General features: G+C 51.7%; 1 protein-coding gene across 3 annotated transcripts in view; it reads left to right on the forward strand.

Moving 5' to 3' along the window:
* Positions 1–15,677, forward strand: part of SLC22A4 (solute carrier family 22 member 4) — a 26,308-nt gene continuing 10,631 nt past the window's right edge. Inside the window, exons 1-6 of one of the 3 annotated variants that reach the window (XM_032703383.1) lie at positions 1–6; positions 235–639; positions 6,556–6,659; positions 7,837–7,991; positions 11,770–11,941; positions 13,832–13,958. In XM_032703383.1, coding sequence (XP_032559274.1) covers positions 247–639; positions 6,556–6,659; positions 7,837–7,991; positions 11,770–11,941; positions 13,832–13,958 — 951 coding nt within the window. In that variant the 5' untranslated portion in view covers positions 1–6; positions 235–246. Of the gene's footprint in view, positions 7–202; positions 640–6,555; positions 6,660–7,836; positions 7,992–11,769; positions 11,942–13,831; positions 13,959–15,677 lie in introns of those variants that run through there. The other 2 variants (XR_004359827.1, XM_032703384.1) reach the window with 2 other exon arrangements.

Consider the following 15,677-nt stretch of genomic DNA (forward strand, 5'->3'; position numbering starts at 1 on the left):
CCGCAGGTGCCCAGGGAAATAAACGGGTGAAATGGAAAAAAACGGGAAACGCCTCCCGGGAAGGCTCCGGAGCCGGTGCCCACGCGGTGCCCGGGGAGGCTCCGGGGATGCCGCGGGAGGCGGGGTCGGAGCGAACCCCCGGCCGGGCCGGGGCAGGACGCACCGCCCCGGGGGGGCCGGGCCGGGCCGGGGCCGCCCCCTCGGAGCGCCCGGAGCCGCGGGAGAGCCGCGGAGCCCGCGCTCGCCATGCGCGACTACGATGCGGTCACCGCCTTCCTGGGCGAGTGGGGCCGCTTCCAGCGCCTCGTCTTCTTCCTGCTCAGCGCCAGCATCATCCCCAACGGCTTCAACGGGATGTCGGCCGTGTTCCTGGCGGGCACCCCCGAGCACCGGTGCGCCGTGCCCCGCGGGGCCAACCTGAGCGGCGAGTGGCTCAACGCCAGCATCCCGCTGGAGCTGCGGGACGGGCGGGCGGCCCCGAGCCGCTGCCGCCGCTACCGCCTGGCCGCGCTCGCCAACTTCTCGGCGCTGGGGCTGCGGCCCGGCTCCGACGTGGAGCTGGAGACGCTGGAGCAGGAGCCGTGCCTGGACGGCTGGGAGTACAGCCGGGACGTGTACCGCTCCACCATCGTCACCGAGGTGCGCGGGGATGGGACATCCCTCCCCCGGGCTGTGCCCGGCCCTGGGGTGGCTTCTTCTGCCTTGGGGAGGGTGCACAGGGAGCAGGAGCCACGGGGTGAAGCGCCTGTGGGAAAGGTCCGGCTGGGCACGATGCTGCGGGGAGCGGGAGGGATGCCGGGGGTGAAGGTTACTGGAGGAGCCGCTCGCCCTCGCCATCTCAGCTGTGTCTCCCAGCTTGTTTTTGCTCGGAGAGATGTTTGTGTGGAGGGGGAGACAGGCTGAAAATAGAAGCGCGATAGTTTCCTTCTGCCACACGCTGACCGTCCCGGTGAACTGTGTATGTGATGGGATTGTTCGTTCTCGGTGCAGCGGTGAAGGGACGCGGACACGATCCCATAAACACACAGCCGGCCCGGCTGCGGCCAGAGCAGGGTGGGCTCTCGCTGGCCCCGCACCCTGTGCCCTGCCGTGGTGTCGGTGGCCGTCGGTGCTGGGATGGGTGGGTTGGGGCGAGGCAGGTGCTCTGTCGCTCCTGCCGGAGCCTGACCCGGGGCAGCCAGGCAAGGTTTGTAAGGCTCTGCAGGGGCATCGTCTGTACGGGGTGTCTTGTGAGAACCTCAGCGGTGACAGGTCACATAAGCGCTCGTTTGGCGGTGTGGTGGCACGGTCGTGCTGTTCTGCCTCTGCCCGTGTGGGCAGGGAGCGCGGAGCTCTGTTAGAGAACGAGAATGATTCCGCTACAGCTGCAGGATTGCTGCTGCCCTTCTACATTGTGTAAGGGCTTCCAGAGGTTCCAGGGCTCACCCTCATGCCAGGCAATGCTTGGACTTGGCCGCTGGCAGGCTCCGCGGTCCTTCAGCGTGTCCAAGGGCTGCCCTGGTCACGCACTGATGTGTCAGCCTCGGGCTGCGTGACTGGGGGTGGCTGTGTAACCCTCCTCACGAGTCCTGTGACTCAGCAACAGCTGCCACCCAAACACATTGCGCGGTGGCACAGCCGGGAAAGGTCCTGAAGGAGAGGCGAGGGGTCTGTGCCCTGGGGACACGGGAGGAGGGTCTGTGCTGGGGGTGGGCACAGGTGGGCTCAGCCACATGCCAGGAGGGCAGGACGTGGGCAGGGAATGCCAACCTCCTCTCACCTGCCCAAAGCAAAGTCACTGGCACGGGTGACACCTCTTGCCGCTGTGCTGGCAGTCGGGGATCCCTCACGACACCAGGTCGAGCTGCTGGCTGTGGGTGCTGCCCACGCTGCACACAGACATGCCCAGCTGTAACCCGTGGGCTGGCACGGCTGCCTGGTGGGTGCCTGGTAGCCACCACTGGCACAGGCAGTGCCACACTCACTGCCAGAGGGAGGCCAGTTTATCCTGGGCTGTCTGTGAATTCATAGGCTCTGGTTTGGAGTTAGTGCTTGCTCTGAGAGAGGCAGTAAATGAAGCAAAAGGAGGAGAAATGTGATTCCTTCTTAATGACCAGTAAATAACTTGTGTTGGCAGATGCCAAACAAGAGCATTCTGTATGGGATCCAGATGGGACACAGCAGTGGGGTTTACCACAAGGCTTGGGGTGTGCCAGAGAGGCAATAGCACATCCAGAGATGGAAACCAAGTGCCAGGTTCCCATCTGTAAGCCAGATGGAAAAGAAGGATACTTGTTTTGTTTTAAAATTGTCATGGACATTTGGAAAAAATACAGAATTTGGTTTCAAAACAAGGAAAACAGGCACTGATGAAATGCTGAAAAGAGGCAGTTCAGTTAAATTTGAGATGTTTATTTTTGTACCCAACATTTTTCTCTGTATTAGGAAAGACAAGCCAGGACATGCCATCAGGAGAGCTCAGGGAAGAAACAGCTTCAGTTCAAAAACTCAGTTGAGGAGCAGAACTTGATGGCACAGGATTAATTGCTGGAGATTTAATTTGATTCGTGCAGTTGCATGAAATCCTGTTATTACTGCTGCTTGAAGGGAACTGGGAGATGCCAGCTCAGCACCCGTGTTACTTGGTCTGGGGTTCTCTGTTGCCAGGGTTTAGCACGTCCTCACAGACTCAGTCATCTGCTTGTGATGTAGTGACCATGCCCACAGCACAGGTGAAGAGGTGATCATCAGGCCAGGGTGACATGAAAGAGGCTCTGAGTGTGATGGTGAGCAGGTGGAAATGTGGGTCACTGTGGGGTCCAGTGTGATCCCACAGCTGAGGTGAAGGGGCTGCAGGGCTCCCTTTTCCCCTTGGCAGGCTCCCAGGCCCTGCTCATTGGTGTTCTTTTCTGGAACTTTTTTTCTGGAAGTGTTTTACTTCCAGATCACGATGCTCAGAGCTGACACTAATTAGAGGTTCAAGGGCCAGCACCAGTTCTACTCTTTGGAGCAGGGCATTAGCATCCAGTTAGTTCCCTTGAGCCGGGTTGTCACCCAGCACTGCTCCCTGGGGACACCCTGGGCATGGTGTGTGCCCCAGACACACTGAGAGACCCCTGCGAGGGGCAGGGTGAGTGCCAGGGGCTGTACTGGGGCTGCTCTCCTGTCACTTGTGCCACCCTGCTCAGTCCCTGTCCCAGCCCTGGCACTGACTGTCAGCAAAGGCAGAAATTAGAAGCTTTTGGAACTGGCAGAGACGAGAGGCTAGGTAGGAGCTGCTGTGGTTTGAAGGCATCTAAAGGTCTTTTTGTTCCCTTATGGATTTTTCCATCAGTGGAGAGCAGCCCTGCCCAGCCCCGGGAACACACCCTGTGCTTGGGCAGGAGGTGCCTGTGCTCATCACTTGTGCACCAAGCAGAGCTGGTCTCATTGCTGGACCTGGTGCTCAGGGAGCAGGATGGAGCCATCTGTGAATAATTAATACTTCTCGAGTTATTCATCTTCAGATTTATTCTTGTAAACCAGCTCAGATTTTCCCTGGTTTACAGCCCTGGCCATTTACACAAGGCTCCATTAGTGTTTTCTCCTCTGATGTGATTGGGTTGGTTCTCAGGAGGGTTAATGAGTGATTTCTGACTGAGGATGCAGGTGGCTGGGTCTCTTCAGGCAGTCAGGACACCTTATCCAGTAGTTTCAGTTTTTCAGAAAGCTTTTCCACCCACTGCTGTGGGAAAGGGTTGGAGGGATTTGATGGGAATTAAGTGATGTAATAACAGTGTTCTTGAGCAGCTCCTATTCCTGCATTCAGAGCTCTTCTTTGGAACCTTACATGAACTTTGCTCTCCAATATGCTTAGCTAGGGACATATCAGAATTACTTATTTTCTGGTTAATGAATAATTAGTCCAGTAGAGACAGTTTGGAAGTTGTAGCTGTAGATAGTTCAGCTGTGGCTGTAGCTCCCATGCCCATGTGTGGTGCTGGCTGTGATGGATGCAGCCTCTGAGGAGGAGGTCAAATAAGTTACTTTTCACTTTTCCCTCTACATTGGAGCAGGAGTGAAACCTCACTGTGTTGACATGTGCTTGATCCCCATGCAGTGCCAGGGCACAAGCCTCAGTGAGAGCCAGTGTCTGTGGGGTGGGAGGTGGCACTGGGGAGATGAGCTGTACCTGTGGAGTAGGGCTGCATTGCCAAGGTCCTAAAATAGGTGGTGGGGTTTGTTCACTCAGCAGCTTCACTCCAGGGCATACTTGGAGCCGGAGGGACTCGATGTGTTGGTGTTTTCTGGTCAGATGCAGTGAGTTGCTGCAGACAGCAGCCCCTCTCCAGACAGCCAGCTGCTGGGTGCTCTTTATCACATCCCCCAAATCTGAAAGACTTGACCCTGTGCAGTGAATTTTTGCTGGCTGTGCAGTATGTCATGGGAAAAGGGAGAGTGAACACCTGGGTAGGAGGCAATTGGCACCAAGGAGGCAATGCAGTTTTATGGACAAGTTATTATTTAGCTGGGTTTGCTTTGCAGCCAAAGTGCCTTTGGCACGTGGAGGCATTTTAAAAACACTGATCCTTAACCCTGAGCAACTCAAGTCTGAAGGTCTACGAACAGGTACTGTGCTGGTGACCCCAGACTGGGGTGCTCAAATCCAGGTAATTAATAATAGTCTGTATCAGATGCAAACTCTACCATCTCACCAGCTCTTCCCAGGGACAGGGAGGTGCAGCAGGATGTGGTGAAACACTTCTGCAGTGTACTTTTAATGCTTTGTTTCCTGTAGCTGAATTTTGTTTTGTCTTAAATAGAGGATTTGATTTCCACCAAACTTCTTTATAGAAATCTCCATTTCTCTGACAGGTGAAGCAGATCCCTGTATCTGTTTTTCACAGCTAGCATCCTCGAACATACCAGAGCCCCACTGACCCACTGCTCACATCCCCCTTACCAAACACAGCAAAGATAACCACGGGTGTGTGTCTGGGGGGGCCACACCTCATCACCTCTCCCTGGCCAGCAGGGATGAGAAGACACCTTACAGCAACTGCTGCCACAGGGCTCTTCTAGTTGTTAATCAGATTTAAGTCTTGGAGGCACATTTCAGTCCACCAGTCTCCATGTTCCTGCGTTGAAGATGTGTGTGTTCCTCAGGAGGAGGTGTGGGCTGTGTTTTAAACTCAGTTCCTTTTTTCTGTTGTGTAGCTGGTGTTACCCTGCCAGGCACAGGACAGAGGTGCCTGGCTCCCCACCACTGGCAGTGCATCTCTGTTCTGCCTGAAAATAGGCATTGGTTGCAACTCTTTGCTAAGTTATAGTCCAAAGCAAACTGCATCAAACCACCCCCCCCCTTTGCTTTGGGGTTTACCTGCCTGTTGTGCAGCAGCAGCAAAGCTCAGCCACGAGGCCAGGGGGGTTTGGCTTTGGCAGGACTCTGGTGCCATCAGATGGCACCTGGGTGTCTCTGTAACAGGAGAGTTGCTCCTTGTTGTAGCCTGCAGCTCAGTGAGGAGCCAGAGCAGCCCTGAGGGCAGGATCCTGCTCCACCCCCCCTGCCTTTGCCTGGGCTTGGCCCGAGGGCTCCCTGAGCAGAGGGTGTGTGCTGGGGCAGGCGATGCCCCGCTCTCGGATAGCGTGGCTAATTATTAAAATTATGCCATACTTTGATCTGGGATCTAATTAGATTACCATTATGGTAGTATTATCTGATCTGAGACTGACATGTTTGAAGCCTATCCCTAAGTGTTCCTGGCAGGCATGCCTTAACCAGGAGATTAGTCACCAGGATGGGAACAAGCTGTGGCAGAGACACGCTCAGCTGTAACTTCGGTGGACAGAGACTCATGATGCCATTGCTATTTTTTTAAACCTTGTCTGGGGTTATGAGTAGTTTTAGGTGGAAGTTTCCATGTTGGCTTCTGTCCCAAATGTCCAGTCCCAGCCAACTGCGGTCATGAGGCTGAGTGGTGGGCAGCAAGTCAGTGATGCAGGTTATGAGATGGAACAGAATTTGGTAACACGTCAGTGCAGGAAAAGAGATTTCATTCTGTGCCTCTTCTTGCATATGTTTTGTCAACCTCAGAAGTTACTGAAATGCAACAGGTTTTGTGCTGGCAGAGGTCAGGTAACTGGAAGCTGTCCCTAACCAGGACAGTTCTTCACCCATCTCCATTGCTCTGCTTCACTGGTGGGAACATCTCGGGCCATGGAGAGCCAGGTCGGAGGGTCTGGTGGGGGATCGTGCTGGAAACAGGGCCAGGGCAGCCCTGGGGCTGCACAAACCAGCTCCATCAGGCCTGGCACTGCTGGCTGCTCCCCCCTCAGCGGGGATGGGGTCCTGTCAAACACCTGAGGGGTTTTGGCCTCATGGAGTTGCCTGGGGTGGGAACCACCTTCCCTTTCTTTTCCTGTGCTTTAAAGCAGGGCACTCCAGCAGCGACCCTGACTGAGAAAGCAGTGCCAGTGATGGGTGGAAACGTGGTGTGGGGAAATGGAATTAAATTGCTTGGAGGTGTGTGAGTGTCCAGCCAGTGGCCCCCGTGCCCAGCGCTGTGGCTGTGTCTGAGTCAGGCCCTTGTCTTGCAGTGGAACCTGGTGTGTGAGGACGACTGGAAAGCCCCCCTGACCACCTCCCTGTTCTTCGTGGGGGTCCTCATCGGCTCCTTCATCTCGGGGCAGCTCTCGGACAGGTAATGCCCTGGGCAGGGCAGGGCAGCCCCGGGGCCATGCCCGGGGTTCGTTTTTAGGAGGGGTAAAGGAGTTAAATGTGCCATTCTGAGGTTTGGATCAAAATGAGGTAATGGCTCTGGCTCCTTCAAAAATCCCTTGATCTACAACTGTTTCTTTATCTGACAAAGATGTTGCTCTTTGTCACACATTAACTGACAATCCCTCGTTAGAGCTGCAAGATAGAAACTTGCCCTTTGAATAGAAGCTCTGCGTAGGAGAACTGATTTGCTGGAAATAGAGTAAGCACATCCAAGAGGAAGAAAAAAGCAGATAACCTGTAAATGGATAGCAGTTGTGTTGCACCATCTCACTACGTAAAGTATCAAAAAAATCATTACAGGCATTTAATCATTATCTGAGCAGTGTTGACATTTTGGCCTTACAAGTGTTGACTGCAGAAAATACACTCCCTCTGCAAGTCTCTGCTGCCCTCTCCATACAGCCCTCAACCCTATGTCCACACCATTATAGTGGGATCTCTGATCCTGCTTTGGTTCTGCCTGGGAAGGCAGCAGTGTTCCTCTGAGCTCTTAGGAGAGGGGTTTCAAAACTCATTGGGAGTCTTAATCCTAAAGCTTCTAGCATTAAATTCCACGTGATCCGAATTTAATCTCCTGACTCCTGCCCCAGTGCAGAAGTCAGTTGGTGTTACTGTTTGAAAGGGAGACGAGATAATCACTAAATCCCACTGGTGCCATGTGCCCACTGGGAACATCTGAGGGAGCGTGTGTGCCCTGGTGGCAGCACAGCCAGGCAGCCTCTCCCAGGGCCCAGGCACCCTCCTGCATGAGCTATTCCTTGGATTGTTGTGGGATCTCTGTCAGTAATGTGACATCTCCTGACTTTTGTGTGGCAATCTTCATGTGTCTCCCTATTGTACTGTTGCCTTGTCTCCTTAGTCTCTGTCTGGTGGCTCCCTGAAGTTTCTGCTTTTAATTTTTCTTCTTGGTTTGTTTCCTGAGTCTTGGGAATTTTAATATTTTTTTTTAGTGCATACAAAAAGAATAAAATTCTTTAAGATGAACAAAACTTCAGGTTGTGCTAAGCTTCATCACTTTGTGCTCCCTTGTGCCCTCTTACATAGCCCCCTCCATAAATACCTGTTGTTTCAGCAATAATCTTTATCTTTTACCAAAGGTTTGGCAGGAAGAGCATCCTTTTTCTGACAATGGCTGTGCAGACTGGCTTCAGCTTCCTGCAGATCTTCTCCACCAGCTGGGAGATGTTCACAGTGCTCTTCCTCATAGTGGGGATGGGACAGATCTCAAACTACGTGGTGGCCTTCATACTGGGTATGAATATGTCTGCATTAGATTAAATGTTTGCTTAATGTATTGTTACTATTTTCCCCCCCCTGAACCTGCATTATTTAGTTAGACAGTGGTAAATCTTCACTGGTACAATTCCTACTTTAAACCGCTATGATTTTTTTTGCTCTTGGACCTTTTAAGCCCATAGTTTCTGCAGGTTGAGATAAAAAGAAGAGAGCAGGAAGAGTCTAGATAAACATCCATTTCCTTCCTCTTTGGAGAAGACATTCAAGGCAGTGTTCAGGGTTTAGCAGCAGCAGGTCTGAAATAGAGGAAGCATTTGGGTTCTTCTCTGCCTCTGCACCCCTTTGCAGAGGGGTCAGTGCATACCTGGGTGCAAAACCTTGGAGCAAACCAGTGCTTCCAGGCACAGGGAATGTCAGGGAAGCTGAGTGGGTGTCAAAACCCCAGGAGCTACAAAGTCACTGGTCTCAATGTTGAGACTAGTGATAAAGTCCCTAATTTTAGAAGCTAAGGTTTGGGTTTTTTTCTACAGGAAGTGTAGGAAGAAGGACCCAGCAGCTGTGGGAGGCTGCGTGGCTGCAGTCACTGCCTGGGGACCCTGCAGGGAAGGGAAGAGCCCATGGGGAAGGGGACCCCAAGTGTCTCCCACTGGGCACAGGGTTTTTGGGAAAGGCAACTGCAGGGGCAGATTGTGGGGATCAGTGATGCAGGTCTCAGGGGGAACTGGGATTTGCAAGAACTGTCTTTAAAATGTGCACATACATATTTATGGCTGTTTTTAAGCCACTGGTGCCAGCATTACCATTTGTAGATCATAATGTGAGCTAGATTAAAATGGTATACTAATAGTTAATGCTGGTCTTTCCTACCACATGAGGCTTTAATGGGGGTAAAAATAGAGCAGAAGGGCATAATATGAAGTCAGTGCTGTGGAGGAGATACAGCATCATGTCCCCAGGCAGCTGTGAGTCACCACTGCCAGTGTGGAGGGAGGATTAAGGTCAGGCTGTCAGCAGGGAGATCCCTTGTTGCCATCACCACTGCCACTGCTGCTGCCACTGCTGTCACCACTGCCACTGCTCCCACTGTGCTGGGAGCTGACTCCTGTGCAGGGCTGATGGAGCTGGAGCCAAGGCTGGGAGGTGCAGCACTGGGTCAGGGGCTGGCCTGGCTGACAGTTCTCCTGGGAGCACACAGGGTTTGTGTAGCACAGGGGTGCAGGTTCTGGTCAGGCAGGAATGTGGTACCCAGCTGGATGTGGATGGGGATGCTGCCTCAGGGCTCAGCAGAGGCCAAGCTGCAAGGGGGGGCCCGGAGCCAAATGCTCCTGCTGCTGAGAGAGGGGATGGGGTCTCCCCGAGTAGCATCAGGCTTGCTGAATTGCTCAGCTGCAGTTTGCTGGCCCCCTTGTGTTCTCTCATGGCATCGTCTTTTCTGTCGAGTTGTAGGAGCAGCGGTGGCTCCCTGGGGCACTTGTCATCAGTGCTGGCTGTTCCCTGGTAGCCTTGAGGCTGGTTCTAGGGGCAGGATTAATCTAAACTAACTTAGACATTGGCTTCCTCATTTAAGTGAGTCATCAGCTGCCTGTCGTGGGTAAGGAGGAGGGCACTGACAGGGGATGGTCCTTCCCCCCCTACCCTGAGTAGCTGATGTGCCCCAATGGGCGCTGTGACCTCTGCCCATGGCAGGGCAAACCCAGGAGCTTCCAGGGAGCTGCATGTGATAGAGGTGCTGGATAGGAGGATATGCCCATAGAAAGAGAGGTAACTCCTTAAGAAAGGCCATGCTCAATATGGGATATGCTGGAGATGCTCCCTGTGTTTCATCTGGCAGCAGCCAGGGCTCACCAGGGCAGCAGCACCAGCACCTGCAAAGGCCCCGTTGGCTCAGGCTGTGCTGCAGCCCTGCCACCCTCCAGCCCCAAGGACAGGGGGTTTTTTTCAAGTGGCCAAATCAGCACAGGTTTCTCTTGTCATTCCAGCTTTCAGCATCCAAACCTGTGTTGCCTTCCCATGTGTGGCTCAGACCCTGTTCCAGCATCCTTGGCCACCCAGGCTCGTCCTGCCCTTGGCACTATTGCTGCCCACCTTTGTGGGAATAGTTCCACCCCAAGCTGTTGGTGAAATTCTGTAGAGAATGTTGATTTCTCTTTTACCTTTAGGCCCCAGTTTTCTGTGTTCAGAACTGTTGTGCTCTGGGACTATAAAATACTGTGGAGATTTGTGAAGGCATGTTGGTATTGTCCTAGAACTGTTATTCCTTGGCCAGCAGAATGAGGGAGGAGAGGCAGGAGATAAGGGACTTGGAGTTGACAGATATCATACTGGCTTTGAATTGACACAAATGACAGTGTAATGTTTAAAGGTATAAACTGATGTGTCAAATATCAGACCTCTCCCAAGACAGCCCATCTAAACAAGAGCAATCAATAGAGGAAGATAGTATATTTTATCCCCCCACACTTGTTTTAGCCCAACAAGTTGTTATTTTCAGTTTTCTTAGTGTGACTTTATTCAGTTAACCCAAGTTTCTAAAATGAGAATTCTTGTAGCTATTAGGAGGGATTTTCAGTCTTGGGTATTTTTTTTTTCCATCTTCTCAGCAATATTAAACATTGGAGTTCTTACCATGTTGCACAACCAGAGCACATTCTCCAGACTTTCTGAGCCCCTCCTGTTTGCTCAGTGTCCTTTGCTTTTTAATTGAGTCCAGATCAAAGTGTGGGAGTTCCAGCCCTTGCAGTGCTCCTCATGTGAGAGAGAGCTCTGTAGCCCTGGGGATGGGAGCTCAAGGAGGGGTGGGGTGGACCTGAAGGCATCTGTGGATTTTACTAAACAGTGGCTAAGTGTTTTCTTGTAAAAGAAGGGGTTTTTTATTGTTAAAGAATTTAGGTGCTTTTGAAGCCTTAGAACAGCCTCAGTTTTTATGACTAGATCTGAGGTTGCTGCGTGGTGCAGTGGCTGTAGAATGCTTCCAGTGACTGCTGCCCAGCTCCTGGGAGAGCAGCATTACTAGAAGATGGCATCTTCCCTGGTTGTGTCCTTCAGCCTGTGATGTGCTGATCCAACATTCCAACCTTCCTTCTGTTCCAAGAAATAGATGTGAAATTTGTTCCCACTTCCCCTCAGTGTAAATTCACATCCTTCCATCCCATGTCAGTCTGTTGTCCACAGACCTCTGCTCCTCCAGAAGTGCCCAGCAGTGACTTGCATCTTAAATCCTGATGGGTTAAGTGGGGGAGCAGGCTGTGTCCCAGAGGGGGAGCAGGCTGTGTGCCAGGGGGGAGCAGGCTGTGTCCTAGAGGAGGAGCAGGCTGTGTGCCAGAGGGGGAGCAGGCTGTGTCCTAGAGGGGGAGCAGGCTGTGTCCTAGAGGGGGAGCAGGCTGTGTCCTAGAGGGGGAGCAGGCTGTGTCCTAGAGGGGGAGCAGGCTGTGTCCTAGAGGAGGAGCAGGCTGTGTGCCAGGGGGGAGCAGGCTGTGTGCCAGAGGGGGAGCAGGCTGTGTCCTGGGGGAGCATGTCAGGAAGGCCCGTGGAAGTCTGCTGGCCATCCCCCATTCCTGTCCTTATCTGTCTCTGCCAATGCCAATGCATTAATCAAAGCAAACAGAAGTAGCTTCTTTATCTGAAGGTCCCCAACACTCCCAGCAGCTCTTCTGTACGGGGTGGGTCCATGCTGTGCTGCTCTTTTCTAAGATTGTTTAGCTGATTTTTTTTTTTTTGTAACTGCAATAAAGTATTTAGTCATGCTTGAAAAGAAAGAGTTAAAATGCTAATCCAACCTCCCTTGTTTTAAACAGGCACAGAAATTCTTGGCAAATCAGTTCGTATTCTGTTCTCTACATTAGGAGTTTGCATATTTTTTGCATTTGGCTACATGTTGCTGCCACTGTTTGCTTACTTCATCAGAGACTGGCGGATGCTGCTGCTGGCGCTCACTGTCCCGGGGCTGTTCTGCATCCCGCTCTGGTGGTGAGTGCCCACACCCCCCACTCCCCTCCTGCTCTCCCTGCTGGGTGCTGGGGAACACCAGGGTGTTGGGGGGGCCAGTTATTTTTTTTCTATCTGCCCTTAGGAGGCTTTGGTTCGAGGGGGGACGTTTTGTTTGGGTTACTTGTGCCAGCTGTAAGTCACTGGTGCTGGCTGTGTGCTTGAAGCCTTGCTCTTTTCAGCTGAGCAGAGGCTTTGGGGAAGGGCAGATAGCCTTGTTCTGTTCCTGCCTTGGTCATCTGCTGCTTTCTGAAGAGATAGGTATTTGAAAACATAAAAGAAAGGCAAGGTATCACACACTAAAAATAGGGATAATTTATAACAAGAAGAGTTCCCTCCTTTGGTATTATCTAGAGGACCCCTTTCTTCCTGAAAAAGTTATAAGTGAGCAGTTAATGTCTTTATAACAGTTAAGTGATTCAGAACCATTCTTCCACAGTCCAAAAGACCTCCTGCAGGTCCCAGTCTTGCCAGAAGTCTCTACTGCTGGTTTTGGTTTGTCAGTTGTTTGGGGGTTTTTTTAACCTTAGTCTTCAAACCAATCCTTTAAAATGGTTTCCAGCCCCACCTCTGCTGTCATCAGATTTTAAAAGTTGATTCTGTCTAAGGGTCAGTTTGTTTATTTAACTTGAATGTTTCAAACTCCTTCAGCACTTCCCTGTGCACCAAGCAGCTGTTCCCTGGTTTGGGAGGTTTGGGTGGGAGCCTCTCAGGTATCTGTGGAACAGGCACTGTGAGGAACACGAAATCTGTCCCCAGGGCATGGCTTCAGAGTCCTGCCGGGAAATGTACTGGGTGGGAGTTCCCAGGTCTTCAAGGGTGTATACTGTAAAGCATGCAGAAAGTTTCCATGGATGGAACTTCCAGTCAGGGGCTTATATGGGGGGAGATGGGGCTCAGGGTGCACTGGCAATGCTCTGCCAGGGCAGGTTGGCATTAGCTGGCATTTGGGCATGTGGACCTGCTGCTTCCATGGGCCATGTGACTTGCACATCCCACTGCTCTGTGCCATAGTTGCTCTTTTACTCATTTCCCTTCCAAATTCTCCAGAAGGTTCCCAGCATTGTCTCTGCAGTCTCGGGATGCTCAGCTTGCCCAGAAAGAAGAGCAGTGGAGGCAGCTCATCTCACAGAAAGTCCCATGCGTGGTTAAGGATCGGGTATAAATCATCTGATGTTTGAAATTATTGACCTGTCTTTGGGTCAGTCCTTTAGGGTTCATCAGAAAAGGAGTGTCTGACCTGCTTTTTTCCAAGGAGAGGAAAAAGTGCTGCTGGCTAAAGGGAGCAAGGCAGCACCTGTTAATATCAAAGGATTTAGTTGAGGAAAAGTGAAATTTTCTGTCCTGTGTTTGGTGTTAATTCACTCAACACGTGCCTGGAATTGATTAGAAAATGTCATCAACTCTGCAAGGGGACACTGCCCCAGTTCTCTGCCTGGGAGAGCCTGCTCAGAGCTGTGGTAACATTGTGAGGTTTGTATATAAGATTCCTATGACACAGAACCTTTAAATATATCCTGTGCATATTTAAAGCATTTCCACATTGTGTGCAGTTTCCTAAGAATATTTCTGCTCAGTGCTGGCTAAGCTACCCCCGTCCTTGCTGTCTATCTGGTGACATCTGGTGGACATCAATTATTCCTTGAAAAACAACCAGTGAGGACAAAGGCCTAAGCATGCATCTACTTTAGCATGAGAATAACCACGTCCCATATATTTGAATTACACTGCCCACGTCCCTCTGTGCTGGCTGTCTCCTGCTGCAAGCAATCTGTGAGATGAGAGCATAATTCACAGACACAGCAAATATGTTACTTGTAACTTTTTACTTTTGTGACAATGTTGAGTCGTTTATTCTGAAACTTATTGCAGGGTCATTCCTGAGTCCCCTCGGTGGCTGATCTCCCAGGGAAGATATAAGGAGGCAGAAGTTATTATCCGAAAGGCTGCAAAAATAAATGGCATTCCAGCCCCAGCTGTGCTTTTCGACACTGCAGAGGTATGTTCCACACATCCTGGTGCTTTACCTCGCTGGCACTTTTCCCCTTTGGCCAGTTGACTTGTTGGGAAATGCCAGCAGGGAACTGGTTTGCACCAGCAGCTCTCAGAGGCTGCAGGGACTTCTGGCGTGTGGTAAGAGCTGGGTCAGAGAGATCAAAGTGAGAACCCAAAGGGAGGTTTTATTATTTGTTTTGTGCAGTAAAATGGTATTCCTCAGCAGTGGTTTGTTGTGGTTTTCAAAGCAAGGGTGGCCCAGATTGCTTTATCCTTTGGGCACTGAGAAGACCCGAGGAAGATGTGTTTGTGCCCGTTTCAGCTTGGTGTGGTGTTTGCAATTTGTAGTTTAACAGCAGCCCTTCGCAGGGGGGCTGTGCAGGGGGCCCTAAATCAGCACCCACGTGTGCTGGGGCTGTGTGGAGCCTGAGGGACTCCTTGGGTTGCACAAACCAGTCAAAGCACCCGAGTGCTACAAGGACACTTGAAAACCAGGATGGTAGCGAAGGCTGTGAAGAACATCAAGCTCTTCTTCAAAACTGTTTTTTTTTCTTGTATTTCATACCTGTTGGTTAAAAGAAGAAAGCCTGGTGCAAACTTGGCACCCCAGAGGGCTGGGGAGCAGCAGAGCCCCGGCAGGATGGTTGGTTCGTGTGCTCATCTCCCCCTCTAGTGGCTCTGCCCACGCCAGAGCTTCTCCTGAAGAGGCACACAGATTCTTCTTGTGCAAAGGAACCAGCAACTCGACTCTTTGGCCTTGTGTCAGCAATGACCTGTAGGTCACATCTTCCTCTGCTGCCTCATAGTGGCACCAGTGTTTTGTGCCTCCTGGTGTCTCCTGGTAGAGCAGAAAGCAGAGCCCCGTGTGCTCCTCTGCAGCGTCTGCAGGACACAGACACTGTGTGACACCTCCCCTGGGCACCACCCCGCACTTGAATGTCCCAGTTACATTTTGGCTGAAGATCCCTTTTCCAAGTGTAAGTTCTAGTGTAAATTGAAGTGCATATTGCAATGATGGGAAGCTCGTCCTACAGAAACCACGGAAAAGCCATTTCCTTCCTTCACAGCCAGTGCTCGGATGTGTTTCAAACTGTGTTTCATCTTCATGCATTCAAAGTGGAGATGGCTTTTTCAAGTTGCAGCATTTCATCACTCCCGTGTATTTTTGAGACCAAGCAGCAGCTCAGCTGTCTTTTACCTCATGGAGATTTTGTGTGCCACAGTGTCTGTCCTCAAAAGCCTGAGGATGATGTCTGCACTCTACATCCTCCGTTGGAAGTAGTTTTCAAACATTACTAGGAAGACATTCCTCAGAAACCATTCTCTCTTTGTAGGAAAGGAAATCTCCTGGGTAGCCCTGTTGGGACAGCCAGGGTGGTTTGCTCTTTGGGCCTGGGGGGAAGCCTGAACACAAGTGCTGGCTTTGCCCTGGCAAGGTCAAAGTGTGCAGGCAGAGGGGCACTCTAATGCCTCCCAGAAGATTCCTGCCTCAAGCCTCAAACAGGACCCTCCGACTCCAGTCTGAGGTGGTGGATGCTCCCATGCTGTGCCCTGGCCACCACACCAGCCTCTGGCCTCTGTTGCCCTCCCTGTCAGGTGCTGGCAGGCAGCAAAACTCGGTGATTTCCTGCGGTTTTTTCACATTGTTTGTGAAGGTCGAACAGAAGAGAGTTGAGCGGACAGTGCACAGAAAAATGCCTTTGGTAATGAGGTTACTCCTGGA

Source organism: Chiroxiphia lanceolata, chromosome 15 (genome assembly GCF_009829145.1).
Source record: "Chiroxiphia lanceolata isolate bChiLan1 chromosome 15, bChiLan1.pri, whole genome shotgun sequence".
NCBI classification, from domain to species: domain Eukaryota; kingdom Metazoa; phylum Chordata; class Aves; order Passeriformes; family Pipridae; genus Chiroxiphia; species Chiroxiphia lanceolata.